We start from the raw sequence: 20,122 nt of genomic DNA, 5'->3' as shown, positions 1-20,122 counted from the left end.
TCCCAGGTAAACAAAGGCACTCTTATCAGGCAGAACATTCCAGGGCTCAGAGATTACCTTCCAGATGGTGCTGGTGCTTAGTCGTTCATTCACTCCTCCTCCAGGGGATCTTCCCAATCCAGGGACTGAACCAAGGTCTTCTAGGACCCAGCCCTCCCTGTGGGCAAGATTAATTCTTTACCATAACTGTGTCACTGGTTATTTGAACTCTTTCTATGGTCGTGGTTTAGTCGCCAAGTTGCGTCCAATTCTTGCAGTCCCATGGACTATCGTGTGCCAGGCTTCTCAGTCCATGGGATTTCCCAGGCAGGAACACTGGAGTGGATTGCCATTTCCTTCTTCAAAATATATAAATATATGCATAGAAATACTATAGTTGTATTAAACTAAAAGTAATAGCAAGTTATTTATTTGGAGAAGAGTCATTAAAATTGAAAATTCTATCTTTATAAAACCAATTATATTTCACTAAAATACTCTAAAAGTTGAATTTAATTTTCAAAAGAAAACATAAGAAAATATGTATCTATTCTACTAGTTGATCACATAAAACCATTTTAAACTATTTCACAAGTCCTCAAAATAACAAGACTTGTCAACTTTCACATAGATTATATCGCTTGACCTACTTAATGCTTCTATTGAATTTCTTCTTTGCTTTATTAAAAAACAGAAGTTAATGTCAGTTAAGACAGAGCCATGGCTAACAAACACATGAAAAATGCTCAGCATCACTCATTGTCAGAGAAATGCAAATCAAAACCACGATGAGGTACCATCTCACGCCAGTCAGAATGGCCACTGTCAAAAAGCCTACAAACAAATGCTGGAGAGGGTGTTGAGAAAAGGGAACCCTCTTAGACTGTTGGTGGGAATGCAATCTAGTACAGCCACTATGGAGAACAGAATGGTGATTCCTTAAAAAACTGGAACTAGAACTGCCGTATGACCCAGCAATCCCACTGCTGGGCATGCACACCAAGGAAACCAGAATTGAAAGAGACACGTGTACCCCAGTGTTCATCACAGCACTGTTTACAATAGCCAGGACATGGAAGCAGTCTAGATGTCCTTTGGCAGACAAATGGATAATGAATTTGTGATACATATACACAATGGAATATTACTCAGTGGTTAAAAAGAATGCATTTGAGTCAGTTCTCATGAGGTGAACGAAACTGGAGCCTAGTATACAGAGTGAAGTAAGTCAGAAAGAGAAACATCAATACAGTATATTAACGCATATATATAGAATTTAGAAAGATGGTAATGACGACCTTATATGCAAGACAGCAAAAGAGACACAAATATAAAGAACAGACTTTTGGACTCTGTGGGAGAAGGCAAGGGTGGGATGATTTGAGAGAAGAGCGTTGAAATGTGTATTACTATGTGTAAAATAGATGGCCAGTGCAAGTTCAATTCATGGAGCAGGGCACTCAAAGCCAGCGCACTGGCTGAAATAACCCAAAGGGGTTGGGTGGGGAGGGAGGTGAGAGCGGGTTCAGGACGGTGGTACACGTGTACACCCATGGCTGATTCGTGTCAGTGTATGGAAAAAACCACCACAGTATTGTAAAGTAATTAGCCTCCAATTAAAATCAATTTATTTTTTTTAAGTCTGTGCAAGGAAAAGAGACAAAGCCACGGATCAGAAGCACATGGCCATAACTGAAGATTTTGTGAACTCTCACAAGGAAAAAATTTGCTCTTTGAACAATAAGAAGGAACTCTCTAAAATGTAACTGAGAACTGTTCAACAGGTTGAAAGCTGAAAGATGGCATTGGAACTGACAAAATGTTTCTTAAACATAAATGATGAAACAGTGAAACTACATAATATCTCCTCTGGCTGAAACATTCAAGAAATTTAAAATGCTTAAGTTAAAAATAAAATCCTAGTAAACAATGAGGACTTACTGTGCAACACAGAGAATATCTTACGATAACCTGTAATGGAAAAGAATCTGAAAAAGAATGTATATAACTGAATCACTTTGCTGTAAACTAGAATCTGACACAACACTGTAAATCACTACACTTTTCTGTTGCATGCCAAAAATTATTTAATAACGTCATTAAAAAATTATTTAATAATTAGCTGGCAATTCAGTTGATTTTGCTGAAAGCAAAGAATTGGAAACCAATTGTCTTACAAAGGGATTTGCTACCCGTTCATTAGAGTCCAGTTAGATAGCAGTATTTGAAAGCGTCCCTTTGGTACCCTGAGCAGTTTTACACCTTGGCGCAGTGTGATATATGCAGTATATTGTGATTGCAATATGTCACACAATGCAGTGTCATTTACACAATACATTGTGATATGCAATATATTTAAAGTGCACATGTGTAAAAGATATGCCTGTTATGAAGTGGGAGAAGAGCAGTTACAACAGAGGAGATGGGAAAGGAGGTAAGCGGAATTAAACTAACTTCACTTTGGTGGTGCTCGGGCAAATCAGCGTGTAGTTAAGTAAGGGTTAGTACAGCACCAAACCAGAAATAACATAAAGTAGGATATCAAACTTGACTGCTCCTGAAATTCATCAATTCTGCCCTGTAACCAAGGATCTCTGACTGCCTCTTTCCACCTTAGGCTCAGTTGTTGTTCAGTAGCTAAGTCATGTCCCCATGGACTGTAGCACTCCAGGCTCCCCTGTCCTTCACCATCTCCCAGAGTTTGCTCAAATTCACGTCCACTCAGTCTTGTCGTGCTATCTATCCATCTCCTCTGCTGTCCTCTTCTTTTGCCTTTAGTCTTTCCAGCATCAGGGTCTGAGCATCCAGTCTACCCCTATTGAACCTGTTCCCTCTAAGATCAAAATCCCTCTCTTCTCCCTGAGACTTAAGACTGCTAACATCTGTCTTTGCCCACTTTCAAAAGAACCACAAGTCAGAAAATTAGAAAAGAAAGAAATCAGAAAAATTACAAATCTCTGCACACAGGGAAGATAAACCTTTTTACTTTGTTAAACAGAAGATGTTAGTTCCCAATTCACCTTCTCTCTGGAGGAGACTCTGATTCTCAGGCTTATATAACTCAGTGCCCCATTAGAATTTCCTCAACAAAAGAGTTCAAAGTTCAGATGCCAGAACAGCTGCTTAACAGATTAACTTTGGTTAACCAAAGGTTAACTCTTGGTTGAATGGAAGAGGTATGATCTGATCTGTGTTTCAGAATGGTTACCCAATCAGTGGGAAAATGGACTGGATAAGGAAAGACTGAAAGTATGGGAAGCAGTTAGGAGACCTTTGTAGTACTTACGGGATCATGAAGATTTCAGCTTGTAGCACATTAAGCATTGATTCCCCATAATCTATGATATATAAGACTCTGAATACTAGTGGCATTGTGCTTTTTAATTTTTTATTTAAGTGTAATGTACATACAGAAAAGTCCATATCTTACGTGCACAGCTTGTTGAATTTTCAGTGTTTTCACTTATTTACAAGATTATGTGATTTGCCTTTTTTTTTTTTTTTCCTCCCCAGATAATTTTTATGGTGGGACGAGGATATCTGTCTCCAGATCTCAGTAAGGTACGGAGTAACTGTCCAAAAGCCATGAAGAGATTAATGGCAGAGTGCCTAAAAAAGAAAAGAGATGAAAGACCACTCTTTCCCCAAGTAAGGAAAAGCTTTATGTTACCTAAAAGGACAGACTGATAATTCTAATGCATATTTTAAGCACTTTTTTAGAGCACACAGTTTATATTCCACAGATTTGGATTACTTGTGATTATGTGCAGACTCGTACAACTAAACACATTATCATTAAAGGTGATTTATAAAGGTTGAACCTAGTAACTTAGGATCCCAATACAAAATATTCAGAAGCTTTTGCTTTTGTCTAACAGTTCTCAAACGTTTTGATCTCAGAACCATTTTCTACACTTAAAAATTATTGAAGACCCCCAAAGACCTTTTGTTTTTGTAGGTAGTAATTCCCATTTTAGAAATTAAAACTAAGGTTTTAAATATGTATTTATAAATTTACTTAAACATAGTAAAACCATTACATGTTATATAATGTTTTATGAAAAAATGTATTTTCCAAACAAAAAAAAATTAGAGAAAAGTGACATTTGTTTTATACTTTCTCACAAATTGCTGCAAAAAGAAGACAGCTGGATTCTCTGCTTTACATTCATTATGTTGTAATATCTTACATTATATAGCCTCTGAAAACTCCACTTATAAAGTAATGACATTAAAAAAGGCAAATAATATCTTAGTGTTAGTGCAAAATAGGTTTCTACAGACTACACTTTGTGTACTGCTACTTTTATTCTTCTTGACAATAAAATAAATAGGTTGCAAGCATCCCTCTAATATTAGGTTATTTGAAGAGGCATTTTTACCTGGAGCAAAAAGAGAAGGCAGCTCTTGGTGTTGTCTGCCATTCTCTTTTAACTCTTGGAAACTTTCCACAGCTTCTTTTCAAGTTGAAAGGCTAACAGCCTTAATAATTTTTCATAAGTCTCATGAACTGGAACTAAGTACATGAACAAGCTTAGAAGTTTAGCTGTAGTAGGTATGGTCATAAAAATTCAGTGTTTTATAATACCTCGGAAATTCATCATACTCAATATAAATCTGTTTCAGTTAAACTCATTGGAGAAGGAAATGGGCGGCCGTCTGTGGGGTCGCACAGAGTCGGACACGACTGAAGCGACTTAGCAGCAGCAGCAGTTAAATTCATCATACGCTGTATAAATGTTTCAGCGAGTCAGTCCAGATTTCACGTGGGAAGCGCTGACTTCCATAACTCAGCTACCAGAATTACTGACTTGGTCTTTTGTGAATCTTATGCCTTTGAGTACCCAGTCCTAGCTAAGTTTCTTGGAATTCAGTGTTATAGGAATGTGTGAGTCTTTTATTCCCAACTGAAGAATTAAAGATAGAATTTATGCTTTTAACTCGTCTCTCTTGTCCCAGAGCAGGGAGGGAAGGCTAAAGGGCTGGGTGGGTAGATTTGTTTTACAAACTGGAATTCTACATTGCTATTCCTTTGAGGAAGAGTTGGGGTTTTTTAAACCCAGGAAACCACTGGCTTATGACTGTCGAAGTAAATGACCAGTGTTGTTGGCCAGTGTCAGCAGGACTCTGCACCATGTTCTCGTCTTCACATCCTAGGTGCTAGGCCCCCTGTTTAATGTGGTTGACGGACATTAATAATGCAGATTATATCCTTAGGCTCACTTTTCAGATGGTATTAAAAGGGAAAAAATGGTCATATTTCTAAACATAAATAATATTGTACTCTTTTCATGGTATTAGAAAATGAAGTCCATATATGAATATTCCAGATTATTAAACGCTGCCACTTTAAGTACTTTTTTCACATTTTCATTATAGGATCTCTCTTCCCACCATACACACACAAATTTCAGATGGCTACAGGTTTACATGTAAAAAACAGAATTATAACAAATGATTTTTATAACCTTAAGGTAGGAAAGAGTCTCCTAAGCAAGAGACAAAATTCAGAAGTTATCAGGGAAAAGATAAGCAGGTATGACTACATTAAACATTTTACATCTTTATATAGTAAAAACAATATTGAAAGATAAATGCTGAGGAAAAAAATTGTAGCATGTATAATAAAGAGTGATTATGTTATACAGATCCATAAGTAAATGTAGACAGTAGAAAACGAACAAAAAATATGCACTGGTGATTCACAAAAAAAATACAAATGGTGAATGAACTTGGCACAAGATGTTAAGAATTCAGTGATAATCAGTAAAATACAAAGTCACAACTGTGAAATACATTTTTATTTTTGTCTCTCAGATTAACAATATATCCAGCATTGGGAACAATGTTGGGAAGAGCTTTTCTTTTAAATTTTGTTGGTAGGAGTGTAAATTGGTTTGGCCTTTTGAAAGGACTTGGTAGACTCCATAAATTTAAAGTACATACACCTTTTGCTCTGGTTTTTCCACTCCGAGAAATCTACTCTATATGCTACAGAATCTGCTTCCAAGTATCCAGATAGATACTAGACTGTTAACTGTAATAGGAAAAATGAAAGACAAAAAGATCAAGGTGTCTGTGTAGATGGCTTGGATATCAATGAGGGGAAAAGAAAGTAATGCCGAAAAATGTGTAGTGTGACACCGTGTTAAATGGTGGTGAGGGTGGGGCTGGGCTCTGTTTTCATATGTGCATGTTTATGCATAGGAAAGGTCCAGAAGAAAGTATAGACTCTTTAACAGTGGTTACCCCTGGAAGGTACGATTTATACTTTTCTGTATTATTTGAATTTGTATTTGTGTGTTATAATTTTAAAATTTTTGTAACAACGCTTACTTCTTTGCCTTCTTATACTAATCATTATACAGATTTCGTTTAACTTAAAAAAAAACTTTGGTAGCTCAGAAAAATAATAATAATAGTATATAATGTGTAGAATACTACTGTATAGTATATAATCAGAGCAGTAATCATGTGGCTGCTAAAGTTTTATTGAGTACTTTCTATATGCCAGGCATTGTGCCAAGCTCTTCATGTGTATGTTTCATGTGTTATCATGCCATGTGCCTTCAAGAGTCATAACCTGTTTCTTTGTACCTTAAAAATGTGCTGAATTTCTACATTTTGTTTATTGGTGTCTATTTGTAGAGTTTTCTTGTCTTTTTTTTTCACTCATGGGTCATCATCTGTCACTTCTCACTCCTGTGGCACTAGGGTCATTGGGGCCCTATTTTTAATTATATGTGTGAAAGATATTTCCCATTACTAAATGTCTTTAAAGAATGAGTTGCTCTAATGGTTCTGTGTATGAAGTCATATAGTGCTTTAGTTATTTATGCTCCATCTTCTTCCCAAAAGGGACTTGTGGTCTGTGAGAAATAGGTATATAGTTGATTTTAAATTTTTTATTGTTTACTATTCCAAGGCTGGCAAATGATCTAAAATTATAAGATGTAAATAAAAACTAACTATGGGTTTCTTTTCTCATTCAGTTTATAGAGATTAAAAGATGTAATAGTTAGGTAATTTTCTCTTCCTTTAAAGGAAAATATGTTTCTTTAGTACATTCCAGGCATTTGGGATTACAGTAAAAACAATGTAAGATTTCATACACTTTCTTATAAAGTATAGTGGGGCTCTTAAAGATTAACACCATCTACATTTTCATTCTTTTTTTCCTTTTTTTTTTCTTTTTTTAGATTCTCGCCTCTATTGAGCTGCTGGCCCGCTCATTGCCAAAAATTCACCGCAGTGCATCAGAACCCTCCTTGAATCGGGCTGGCTTCCAAACAGAGGATTTTAGTCTATATGCTTGTGCTTCTCCAAAAACACCCATTCAGGCAGGGGGATATGGTACGTTTCCTGTTCACTGAAACACACCGAGTGAGTGACAGCATGTAGGAGGGTAGGGACAAAAGAAAGTGAACAAATGTTTGCTTATATATTGGTTAAATTGAATAGGATTTTCTTTTTCTTTAAAGGTGAACAAAAGAACATGTATGTTTTTAAAGTTTGGATATAGTTTTCTTCCCAGTCTAAAACCCATAGTTAGCATTAGATTTTCAACATTGAATTTTTTTTTTAATTCACAGACATTGCTGAAAATTTATAATACTTTTCCAGAGGCTTTACTTCCCATTCCAAGTTTGTTTTGTTTACTTGGTTAGTCTAATCACTAAACTTTAGTTAAACTGCCCTCAGCTACCTTTTGCTGTTAGCTATCCCGCATCCATTAGGGGCTCCAAGAACAGCACTGTGTGTGTGTGTGTGTTGGCAGGTGGGAAGCTGATGGTAAGTTAGGCTGTGTTAGTGAAGGTAAACTGACCAGGTCTAATTAGGAGTCACTAGAATTGAATAAGCTTATTTTTATTAATATTTTTTCTTACAACTATTTCTTTTTGTAATAATTTAGAAAATATAATTGTTCTTTATTCCCTTACAGCAGTATAAATTATTGGTGCAGGTAACCAAAGATATTACTGAGGAGTGGCATGTTTGACATGAGTGACATGGTTTAACTTTGGATTTTTAGTTAATATTTCTTTATATATTAAGGATGTCTTACACATTATAGAAGTCAAATTTGCTGACAAAGGTATTGCCTCCTCTTCCTCCCCAAAAGCACAGCAAAATTCTCTGGGAACTCGTAGGATTGTTTGTTTTCTTTTGGATGACTGTGGTTGCCAAACAACCAAGTAATTGATTTTTTAAAAATTATTATTGCTTTAGATTATACTCACCTCTCATGATGCCTGTTAGCAATCACCTTATCCATGTGTCTTGTAAAATATCTTTCCTCCTTATATTCTTTGCCCAACAAGAGTCCACTTGTTATGAATGAGTACTATTTTCTTTTTTTGATTCCCCAGTATAATTAGTATGTTTAGTGCTTTCTAGGACTTCCACTTTCTTGTGTTTTAAAAAAATAACTAATGTGGCAGTCAGTATATTCTTACTGTGAATCAGAGTCTTGACTGGGAATCAAAGTGAAAGAAGCAGCTGTTCTGACTTCAGAGTCAGCCTAGGGACCAAAACCAGCCTCTTAAATACACCTTCATTTATTCAGTTTGGATTTGTGATGATTTTCGTTACAGCTGACAGTTCAAGGTTATTCAGTGGCACACAGATAGCATCTGCATAAATGCCTTTCTTGAAAATAAAGGAGAAAATTGGGAAGACTTTACACCAATAGTTTAGTCTTTAAGTACCACAGATAACACATACCATAAATAAAATTTTGAAATATTTTAAGTAAGTTTCATCTAGGGAAATCACTCATTGATAAGTTTGACATAATTTTTGCCCTTCATTTGGGAAGCTTAAGATAAACAATACCATTCATGCTTTTAAAAATCTATTCAAAACTTCTAGTTTAGGAAAAGAACATTTCTTGTATTTTAAAAAGTGAGAATAAGAAAATGATAAAAGAATGTGACTTATTCAAAAACATCAAAATTCATGATCTCTGAATTTTCCAGTGACACTAAAGATACGATTATTAGTAACTATTAGGCTGGAGCTTATTTATTCATGAATTGAACAGCAAGCATGTAGCTAGCAAAGTTTTTACAAAATTGACTTCGGTCTGTGGAATGTTCAAAAGTTTGGGCAAGAGTCAAATCATCTTTCTGTTGATAGAGCTCTTTTATAATTTCCCAGCATAATTTCTTCACGTTTATCTTCCTGTATTTTTTCACCCTCTTTTTCCCTCCAACGCTACCCCCACACCAACACCACCCAGCCAGCGCTCCACCTCTGCTTCTGACTCTTTTCCTTCCTTTCTTTACCAGTCTCCTTTGCCAGAGGACATTGCTAAACTCTTAGAACTGCTCAGAAAACTTATTATACCATCCCATTGACATTTGAACATGCCTTCACAGGGTTACATGGTAATTCTCTTCTTCCCAAATTGGGCCCACTGGAAATGTTATTGGGAGAACATTAAAAATGTAGCAGGTGAAATATTTAAATAACATGGATCCGGAGAAGTATGAAGCATTAGAATGATACCTGGTAGTTTTCCTTTCTGTTGTTGCTGTTTGTTTGATACTAAGTTTTAGATGTGTTTGTTTTCCAAACAAGAAAAACATTTTCCTAACCATACATAGAGTTTATCTTTTTGACTAAGGAAGTGAAACAGAAAGACCAACGTTCACTCTCTTGCGACTGACAGCTTCTTTCCTAAAACCTGTACCCTCGGATATTTTCATTAAAGTTGATTTCCTTCTTCAGAAGGCAGCCTTTTTATAATAAAGACAAATGAGGTTTGTCTTCTTGATTTTAAGTAATTTAGGGATCACAGCATTTAAATAAAATAGTTCAGGTTTGTTTATTTTCAGATATTACTGTATTGTTGTACCAGCCATTTAAATCCTAAGCAAGTAGTTAAACTCATTCTCTCTAAAGTAGTGACTGTTTAACACAGTAGCTTATATGGCCTTCCTGCCAAGTGGATCAGTCTAAATGTAAGGAAATCATCTACCCTTTTTTTTAAAGTATTATGAAAATATTTCATGACAAAAACATATTGTCAGTTATAGTCTTATTTGAGAAGTATTGAGCATTTCTAAAATACCTTTTCTGTGATGATTTCTCTAAGAATTTTAAAAAGTCCAGTGTGTCAGTGCCAGAATGTTCCTCATTTTTTTTTTAAACTGCCTGAAAGGTCACCAGAAAGAAAGACTGGGACTTACTCTTGTTTCAAATGACTGCCCCTCTACATCTAAAACAGGGATTTATTTGTGTACAAATAACATTAGATTTTTTCCTAGACTATTTTATATTTAAGAAATTTTTATCAAATTATATGTATAACAGTCACTGAAATACATTTAACTTTGGAATTAAGGGTGATTATTTAGTAATATCTTAAAACTAGTTAGTTAAGTCCTTAGCTTTCAAACAAATACTTGATATTTGAGGTGTCTGAAATCTTGGGGTCTTCCCAAGTGTTCTCTGCCTTTTTCCTAAATAAAACCAAATGGAAAATAGAGCTTAGGTTATTCTCAACCAGAAAGGAGGTTTTTAAAAAATTTTATTTTGACCTCTGATTGATTTTTGGATTAATAATTAAATTAATATACTGAGATTTTTTTAAAGTCAGAATATTTAGATGTTTCATTTTAAATAACTTCACAGAAGCAGATTTGGCTCTTACATCAAATAAAAATAGAGTAGAAGTTGGGATTTAGAGATTTCCTGACATGCAAGAAGGAATAAGCAAGAAAAAAGGTTTGTTTTCCCAAAATCATATCTATTGTCTTTTACTTCTATTTTTTCTTAAATTGTCTGTGATTTCAGAGACATGTAGAGTTTTATTGATACCTAAACTATGAGTTCTTTTTTCTTTTTTTTTTTTTCAATATTTTGGTTTTTTTGGCCAAGAGGCATATGGGATCTTAGCTTGAGAAAGCAACAATTTTCTTGATGTCATTTTGGGTGAGGGTACGTATTGCTGTGAACAGCGTGGTGATAGCCACCAGGGACCAAACTCACACCCGCTGCATTGAAAGGTGAAGTCTCAAACACGGGACCACCAGAGAAATTCCTACACTCTGAGTTCTTTTTGTCATCCCCTCCCCACACCCTCCACCCCCAGCCTAAAGTCTGATGATGAAATCAACAACTATTCCATTAGAAGCAGTAGATTCTGGTAGCATGATCTTTAGTTTGTTAGTAAGATTTTGTGCTTTGTGGGGTTGTGTTGTTTTAAGGCTAATATTTAAGTTTGTCAAATAGAATGCTGTTCAGATTGTAAAAATGAGTAAGAAACATCTGAAGTTTTTTTTTTAAGTTATTTTTAACGTGGTCTATACAGTTGAGCTTAGTTTATCATTTTCTGATATTCTCTTACTTAATAGATGAATTCTAGCCATTTTTTATAAAGATTTCTGTTAAGCAAATCCTGTTTTCACATTGGCTTCCTTTAAGGAATTTTAGACTCTGCTGGATATGGTGACTGCTCATAAGACTGTTGAAAATTACTTTTAAGAAATGTATTAGAATACTTCTGAAAAAAAAATAGCAACCTTAAAACCATAAGCAAAAGTAGTAAGGATGTTTATATATTTCTAGAGTCCCTGTTTACATAATAGCCTCCTATGATTGTACTTTAAATGTTTTGCTCGCCAAGGTTTTAGTAACTTGGCTTTTTTTCTAATCAGTGCCAAACTCCCCCAGTTCTTTTAATTTTAAATATGAGGTAATAAATCTTTTACCCTTCCTTGATCTTTTGACTTACAATACCTTGGTCAGTTGTTTGTTAAAAGGAATCCTTAAATGGAAAGAGACAATATCACTGTCTGCAGTTCTGATTAGTAGTTTTATTCAGAATGGAAAAACAGATTATTCATTATTGAAAATTGTTCAGGGGTATGTTCATTGTTAGGACCTTGGACTTTGGAGTCAGTGCCTAGCTATGCATTCCAGGTCTGCCATTTTCTGGTTGTGAAATTTTGGACAAGTTACTTAACCACTTTAAACCCCAGCTTTAAGAAGTAAATTAACCCCAGTAAATTAAGAAGTAATAGCATCCGCTTCATAGAGTTGTTATGAGGCTCAGATGCAGTGCAAATGTGTATAAAGTATTCAGGGAGTCACCTGGTATACTATAATAGACACTAGAATAGTTGCTAATATTATCAGCATACAGTCTGAGGATTCTGTCAGCCAATCATTAGCAATCTGTTGTTTGTTGGGACATGCCAGTGTTCTCCAGTTGAAGTCAGTAGCAATCTAAAAATGGATAGATTATTCCTCATTTAAATAGTGTATTCATATAAGTGATTGCTTGGATCCTTATCAGAAGTTGCTGTTACTGAAAAATGATGTTAAGTTGTGATAGTTGTCAGTTACTAACCAACTCCCAGAAATGAATAAGAGGAACCTATCTCTAGTTCCCAGTAGAAGGTATGGACAAAATAGTAGGTGAAAAATAATGTCTTGAACCCCCAAATTCAGTAAGCTTAAAAGAGTATAATACCTCAAAGGGCCTTTGCGGTTTAAAATTTGTATGCTGAGAATGATGTTCATTGACATGGTGCCTATATGTAATTTTTTGATAGTTTAAAAGGTGAAATGAACTACAGATGGGAGAGGTCTGAATTTTCTTTCCTTCAGTCAAATGTGTAATGTGGACATATTATTTGACCTGTGAATTTTATCTTTCAAAAAAGATTAATTCCTGCTTCTTCCTTCCTAATAGTTGCATTATAATAATGAAAATGAGTTGATAATTTGGGGGGAAAGTATTCTACAAATCAACCTTATTATTTTACCATTGGTTTCTGAGAAATTTTGTTCATTTGAACCGTTTATAGCTTGATTAGAATCATAGCATGTAAAACCCAACTGAGGGATTATCTGCAGACTTAATGTAGTATTATGTAAGTTGTCTTCTTTCATGATTTCGACCATTTTTGCTTTTGTCATTGCTAGATCTGTAGTATGTAGCTAGTCACCTTTCAGCGAGGTTTCAGCGAGGCTTTTCTGCGTCTCTAGGTTATTTGAGATAACTTTTTTAAAATTAGCTCTTGTCCTCCCTCTACAGGAGAATTTGCAGCCTTCAAGTAGCCACACCATCATGACAGCATCTACTCTTATTTCTTAAGTCTTGTGTTCGTACAATTTGTTAACATCAAAACACAGTTCTGTTCCTCAACTCTTTTTAAAGTTAAAATTTTTCAGTGCATAAGCTGGTGTGGAACAGAAGGAAATTTCCCACCCAACAAAAGAGGGAAGAATGTTTTAGGAACCAGAATTCTCTGCTGCCAGTGTTTCTTCTTCAACACAAATACCACAAGTCTGCCCACTCCCAGGAAGAAAGAGGAGAGACCCTGAGTTCTGACCTTTTGATGGTCAGGCATGATGGAAAGAAACTGCTGCTACAGCTTGGGAGATTTGCTCTGGGAAGTCTGCCAGTCAACTTTGCCCTTCTAACCACCAGATCAATATGTGGCTGATCATCTGATGGGGCAGTTGCAATCACCAAGCCTCGTTCTCTTTCCTGTTCTGGGATTGTGTTGTGGAACCCTTTCCCCTGGCCACCACCGGTTCATTTCTGAGGGATGGAACAAAAATGCAGCATGCCCTTCCTGTGTGGTGCATGTTCAGTCCTTGACAAATTTTTACCAAAATGAAGCTACTTTATTTAAAAGGAGGGTGAGAGGTGAGGAGGTCACTTTGGGTGTGGCGGAAAGGGAATGCTGCATCTTTTTCCTGGGCTGCTGGGGCTCTGGCCTTGGCTTGGCCAGCTGAAAGCGCTGGCGCGCATCGCCTTCTTTTCCCATTGGGTCCAGCAATGAAGACGAGTGTTTGGGGTTTTTTTTTTCTCCACCATGTAGCAAGTTCTCAGGAAAATACAATTGATATCTTCCTCCTAAGCTCTTCCAATCAGTCACCAAGTACTTATGTGGCTACTTTGTCCAGGGCACGAAATGCCTGTATCTAATTAAAAGCCTACAAAACTGCTTGATAACAGTTTTGAATGTGAGACATTTATGTAATTTAAATGTAAGGTACAAGTTTTAATTTCTGAGTTTCTTCTATTATATTTTTATTAAAAAAAGAAAATAATTTTCAGATTGAATTGGAGTAAAATAATATTACTTCCCACTAGAATTATATATCCTGGAAAATTGTATTTTTGTTACATAAGCAGCTTTTAAAGGAAGATCATTACCCTTTTCTCTACCTAAATATATGGGGAGTCTTAGCCTAATGACAAATATTTATAATTTTTAAATTAATGGTACTTGCTGGATCCACACTAACATCTTTACTAATACCTCATTGTTTCTTCCAACTTACTCCTACACTACGTCCTACATCTTCTTCCTAGTCTTTTATCTAGAATATGCAACCTCAAATAAAAATGGTGGTGTCTTCATTCATTCTCCTCCTTCCTTTTTTCCCAAGCCTGATCTTCAAAAGGTTGGTTAATTTGGCAGCTGAGTTCCTCCCCAGGCAGAGAATAGACCAATTTTAGGTGTATTGGGACTGAGGGAGGATGTGTAAAGATTAACATCAGTAAAGAACCGCTGTGGAGTAATTAAGAACTTTGTTCTTTATAACTGGAGAATATAACCTAATCATAACTTCCCTCAGCCTTTACTAAAGTGTGGCGTAAATCACAGTAGTAGCAAAGAAAGTGACTCTGGATGTGTTCCTGGCCAGTACTTCCCTTACCATGAATGTAGACTCTCTTATCAAGATTTAGGAATATAAATCAAATCAAATGTGCCCAGCCAAGCTATGTAGTAAAGGACCTGAACAATATTAGGCAGAACCTATAAAATAAATCAGGGAATTAGAAATTAAAGTTTGCAAATTGTAAATTGCCCTGGTGTCTTTCAGCCTACTGCCATTATTTTTGCTACAATACCTACATTTCAGAGGAGGGCCTACTGAAAATTCCATGCAAGTGGAAAATAATCCTCAAGTTATTAATGAGTTTGAAAAGCAATGAATTCTTAAGTCTTTGTGAGTAGAGCAAGATCCTACAAAATTCACAAATAGTAAAAATGGATTCATGCTGATTTGAAGAGCATCTGTGTGCATAATATAATGCTGCATCTCTTTTAAAAGCAGTCTATTTTTCTTTTTAAATTTGTCCCCATAGATGCTTTTGAACATGAACATGCTTGTGTTACCTTTTCCGAGGTTGGGAAGAGCCAGGAGCTCTCAGGCAGGGCCCCCTCCCTCAGCTGGGCAGGAGCTGCCCAGGAGGAGCTAGTTATAGAGGAAGCTTAGCGCTGGCATTTTCAAAATTCAAGGTGATAACGCTTTCTTCTTCCTTTCTGTTTTAGAATAGATTGCTGTCTGATTTGAAAAAGGGAAATAGATTTGATCTCAAATGAATCTGTGCCCAGAAGCCAGGCTCAGGGTATTGAGAGATTTGTATAGTGCCCTCAAAAAATAACAAAATTTTAGCTTTCCTTTTTTCTTCTTTTCTCCATCAAATTCTTTTTTCTCTAGTTTACAAATGAGATGGAAAAGGAATTTCCCCTGAGTTTTGTATGCCTTTTTTTTTTGGCTTAGACTACAGATAGGCGTGTTGAGCTCCGAAGAAAATACAAGGAGGAACTCTTTGTTGTGCAGAGCACTTTATGAGTAGTTTGTGTGGATAGTATGAGACTGCTTCCCTGACGAGCTTGTGAGGCTGTACTTATGTCTTTCCTGTAAGGCAGCTGCAGTGCCTTCTGTAGTGTATATAAGGAAAGATTACGCCTTCTGAAAAATCTCAGAGCAACCGTAAGATTATTTTAAAATATGTAGTATTACTGATGGACTTTTTCATCATTAAATTAGTCTAGCATCTAAACTTTTACCACTGAAATAATATTGACCAAAAAGCAATTTATAAAAGGGATTTGTAAATAAAAACTACAATGTGATCATTTGTACTTATGTGCACCTTAAAAGAGGAATTCTGTCTAACTGTCAAATTCTGCTTCCTTAACATCCAGTTCTTGATTGTGATTGAGATCTGGTAGGATGTGCTGGGGCACGCTAGCAGATAAAATCCCGTATACTTTAGGATAGATGTTATATTTATGTCAGTGTTGGCAAAGAGCATTGTGTAGTAATAAAGAATTCAAGACTTCAGCAATGTCAACCTGAAACTATGTAAATATTTCCTAGATTGTCATCTGATGCAGTCACAGCTCTTTATCACACAATGTTGTCTTTCCCTCATCAGGCAATTTTAGAACTGCTGCACACCCCTCCTCAGATCTCACCTGCCCCTCCTGTACATTCACCTCTCCAGCCTTGTGCACACCTCATTTAGCTTTAGTTTGAAACACATTGCAGGGTTCAGGTGACCTCTTCAAAAACTACCTCCTCAGAATGAGGTAATGAATAGTTATTTATTTTAAAATATGAAAAGTCAGGAGCTCTAGAATATGAAGATCCAAGATTTTAACTTTTGTGTATACTTGTTGAGCACTCTCCTTTTGTCCTAAAGGGCATTATACATTTAAGCAGTAATACTGAAAAATGTAGCTCAGAGTAACTGAATGTTGTTGAAAGTGGTGCCAGAATCTGTTTTAGGGGTACGTATCAGAATCTTAATCTTAAATCGGTTGCATGAAATTAAATAGTTAATGGTAACACTTGACTAACATATAATTTTAATTTTCGGTAGGCTTTTAGCAAGACAGTACATCTTCATAATGAGTTAGCCACAGCTTCATCACATGCACAGATTTTCCTGTTGAGAGACTGCCCAGTTAAGAGGGTAGAATGATGACCCGTTTTTCAGGATTCTCTTCTTTGTCCAAACTGGTATTGTGAGTGCTAGAATATAAGCACTTTGAAACTAGTGATTCCAACTATTAGGCTATTAAAAAGCAAAACAAACCAAACAAACAAACCATAGCCAGACATAGGAAGTTTACTATGAGTATAAACAGCAAATAGTTTACAGGTCGTACATTGAAATGGTGTAGGTAAGGCGCTAGAAAAATACCTTGACAATTTGCCAAATGATCTTACTGTGCCTTCATGATGCAATAAAAAAAAAAAAAAATTTAGCATAAATCAGTGATTTGTGAAGAGAGCAGCCACCCTGGTCTAACTCAGCTGTGTTAATATTTTTTAGCGTGCAATTTAGACTGCAAAGATAAATGCACTAAAGAGTTTATAGCCAAAATCACATTTAAAAAATGAGAGAAAACACAGGTAAATTTTCAGTGAAGAAAATTATTTTTTTAAAGTACATAATCCCTAGTATAGTCAGATATATTTATCACATAGAGCAAATAGGTTGAAATCACAATTCAGTGACATTTCTAGAGAAACTTTTTCTACTCCCATAGGTTCTTCAAAGCATGGAACTTTTATATAACAGAAATGTGTGACGGTCATTTTAAATTGCTGTAGTTTGGGGCTGAAGTACTGTGTGCTGGGCAGCAATCATACGTATTAACTAGTGAGAAAGGAGAAATTAAGATATAGAATTTGATTTTCTTGTTCCCAGATTACTGCTGCCAACCTAGACACTGAGTTTCCAGAGACTGAAACGTAAACTTGCAGCTCAGGAATTGTTTTGCAAATTTAGTGGGACTGTCCTGCTTATGCTATTCAAAAATGCTCTGAGGGCCAGGTGGGGTCTCCAGGGGCTCCTCTCTGAGGGGACATCAGACTAGCTAACGACCTGGCGGGCGGATGTGAACCAGACACACTCCATGGTGTGCTTCTTGTATCGGTCCCTCGCCACCCTCAAGAAAGTCTTCAGCGGGTTCTCTAGACGTCTCCGCTAAGGTGTGTTACTAACAGCCATGGGTTGTTGAGCACCCGAGGAGTGCAATAGCATCTCTGCATGATTGTATATTGGCCCGAAGAGAATGAAGTGGCCAGTGTACTCATGTTCCATGTTGCTAGCTCTGGTAAATTGAAAATACTGGTAAGATTTTTGTTTTATCAGTACACTAGAGAGTAAGCTTTGTTTTGTTGTTTTTAGATAATCAATTTTCACTTCCATTTGGAAAGACATTTAAATTGAGTTTCAGTCCTAAATTTTGCCAGTCATGGTAATTAGCAGTTTCTATCAGGTATTTTTAAGGTAGAAGAGGATAGAAACATAAGTTCTAAAAGTTTAAGGTAACCGTGGTTTATTTTAAAATGCTTAGGGGTGGTTAGTTTCTACCTCAAAAAAAGTGAGTGAATCTTTTATTTCAGCATTCACAAGTTCGGCTGTTGTTTTTGTAATACTTTTTTTTTTTTTAACCTTTTGACCCCCCCTTTACCTAAATGTCAGTGTAGTTTTATTAATTACTAAGTCAGTTTCATTAAAAGGTTTATTTAGCAGTTTTGACTAATTGCAATGATTAATATAGCCAGTTGTGCATGAGGACACAGCCAGTGAGTATATCTGGGGTTTTTTTGTGATGCTTTTTTTCTTAAGACTTCTGTAGATTTATGAAGTACTCATTGAAAACAACTAAAATACGTTTATTCATGTTGATATGGAAAAAAAAAAAAGCTATTTGCAGACCATCTGCTTGCTTCTTCTGGCAGGCTGAGCACATTGTCCATCACCCACAAGTGGCTGGTTCTCATCGCAGAATCTACGTAGGGAATCGGGCGTGAAATTCACTTAAGAGATAGAGCAGAGGAAGTGTTCTGTTTACAGGAATGGAGATGAGAGTTATGAGTAAGTTGCTTAGTCAGTTGGCTTTGTTTTGAAAATTATTGTGTTACATTTGTGTTAACCTACTTGTGTTTTGACAGTGTATGTCACATAGGAAGAAACCTCAGACTAGCATAATAACAAAGCTCAGACTAGGCACAGATGTACACAGAATGGACCAAAATGGGAGAGGCGAAGGTATGGGAATAAGTCTAGGGGTAGGGAAAAATTGATGTGAGGGTGGGAAATAAACTGTAATTACCTGAAATAAAATGTAAGAGTGCAATAAGTGTGCTTTTTATTCTAAGCTGTGAATGGGTTTTTTTAAAAAAAGCATTCCTTCCCAATGCATTTGCCTATGTTCCATAGCTGATTAAAACCAGCTATATAAACATATGCCTTTTTATTCATGTTAATTACCAATATAAATGGCTAACCTTTACGTCTTATTTATCTTCATGTTATGTTAGTTTACATACAGGGATGTGTGTGTGTGTGTGTATGCTATAAATTTTCCCTCCTTCATTTAAAAATGCGTTTGTTGGATCCTCTCTGTTTCCTTAGGCCATGCCACAGGTCATAGTCTCAGCTTGGCCTTCCTGTCACCTGATCTGAAGGACTATCACAGTGACGTAGCTCGTTCATTGGTTGTACACACTCTAACCCTTTTCCTTGCTCAGCAATTACTGTGTCTTCTAAAACAGGAGTGTACAACCATGAGATTGCAATTAACTGTTTGACATATGTTCCTTTGAATTCTATTTATTAGTTACGATTGATTGCTCTTTGGTTTGGACCAAGAAAAAGGAAATCCCGCCTCCCCACCTTTTCACTTATTTCTTACTTTGAGGACAATTCTGTAAGAGAGAGGAAAGGGAACTCCTTCATGTTTTAACTGCAGCAAGTTAATGGCCCTGGTTTACACCAAACATTATGGTGATTCACATTCACATTCCTCTCCTCTCTTGCTGCCAAAGGTTTGGGTTTTGTTCAGTTCTGCTCAAGCACTGAAAAAGTTTTCAAGGAGTCTGGAGAATGCCCAGTGAAAAGATGGTTTTTAATTGTCCCCAGACCTTTCTGTTCCTGCTTTGCAAAAATTACAAAGGAGTAACTATTTTTAAAGCTTATTTTTCAATTCATAAAAAAGACATTTATTTTCAGTCAGATGATGTCTCCTTGTCCCTTAATCCTCAATGTTTGCTTGAATCTTTTTTTTTTTCCGATTTTCTCCCATCCCCACTTCTCAATACTTCTTGAGTTCTCTTTCCTGCTCAGGTCCTTTCATTTGTACTTTGGAGTTTTTTCTCATGTAAATTTGTACAATGGAAAATATTGTTCAGTTTGGATAGAACGCATGGAGAATTAAATAAAAAAGATAGCTGAAATTCAGATTGAAATTTATTTGTGTAAAGTTATTTAAAAACTCTGTACTATATAAAAGGCAAAAAAAGTTCTATGTACTTGATGTGAATATGCGAATACTGCTATAATAAAGATTGACTGCATGGAGAA

The 20,122-nt window shown here is 36.0% G+C and overlaps 1 protein-coding gene across 9 annotated transcripts in view; it reads left to right on the top strand.

Moving 5' to 3' along the window:
* The window catches only part of BRAF (B-Raf proto-oncogene, serine/threonine kinase), a 165,713-nt gene extending 145,591 nt beyond the window's left edge, over positions 1–20,122 (top strand). For 3 of the 9 annotated variants that reach the window (XM_055591107.1, XM_055591099.1, XM_055591101.1), the window contains 3 exons: positions 3,493–3,627; positions 7,179–7,332; positions 13,028–20,122. In XM_055591107.1, coding sequence (XP_055447082.1) covers positions 3,493–3,627; positions 7,179–7,332; positions 13,028–13,050 — 312 coding nt within the window. In that variant the 3' untranslated portion in view covers positions 13,051–20,122. Of the gene's footprint in view, positions 1–1,620; positions 2,422–3,492; positions 3,628–4,605; positions 5,391–6,186; positions 6,238–7,178; positions 9,638–13,027 lie in introns of those variants that run through there. The other 6 variants (XM_055591098.1, XM_055591102.1, XM_055591103.1 and 3 more) reach the window with 6 other exon arrangements.

The sequence above is a fragment of the Bubalus kerabau genome, chromosome 8 (genome assembly GCF_029407905.1).
Source record: "Bubalus kerabau isolate K-KA32 ecotype Philippines breed swamp buffalo chromosome 8, PCC_UOA_SB_1v2, whole genome shotgun sequence".
Taxonomy (NCBI): Eukaryota; Metazoa; Chordata; class Mammalia; order Artiodactyla; family Bovidae; genus Bubalus; species Bubalus kerabau.
Note: the sequence above shows the minus strand (reverse complement) of the source record. Positions and strands in the feature narration are given on the sequence as shown.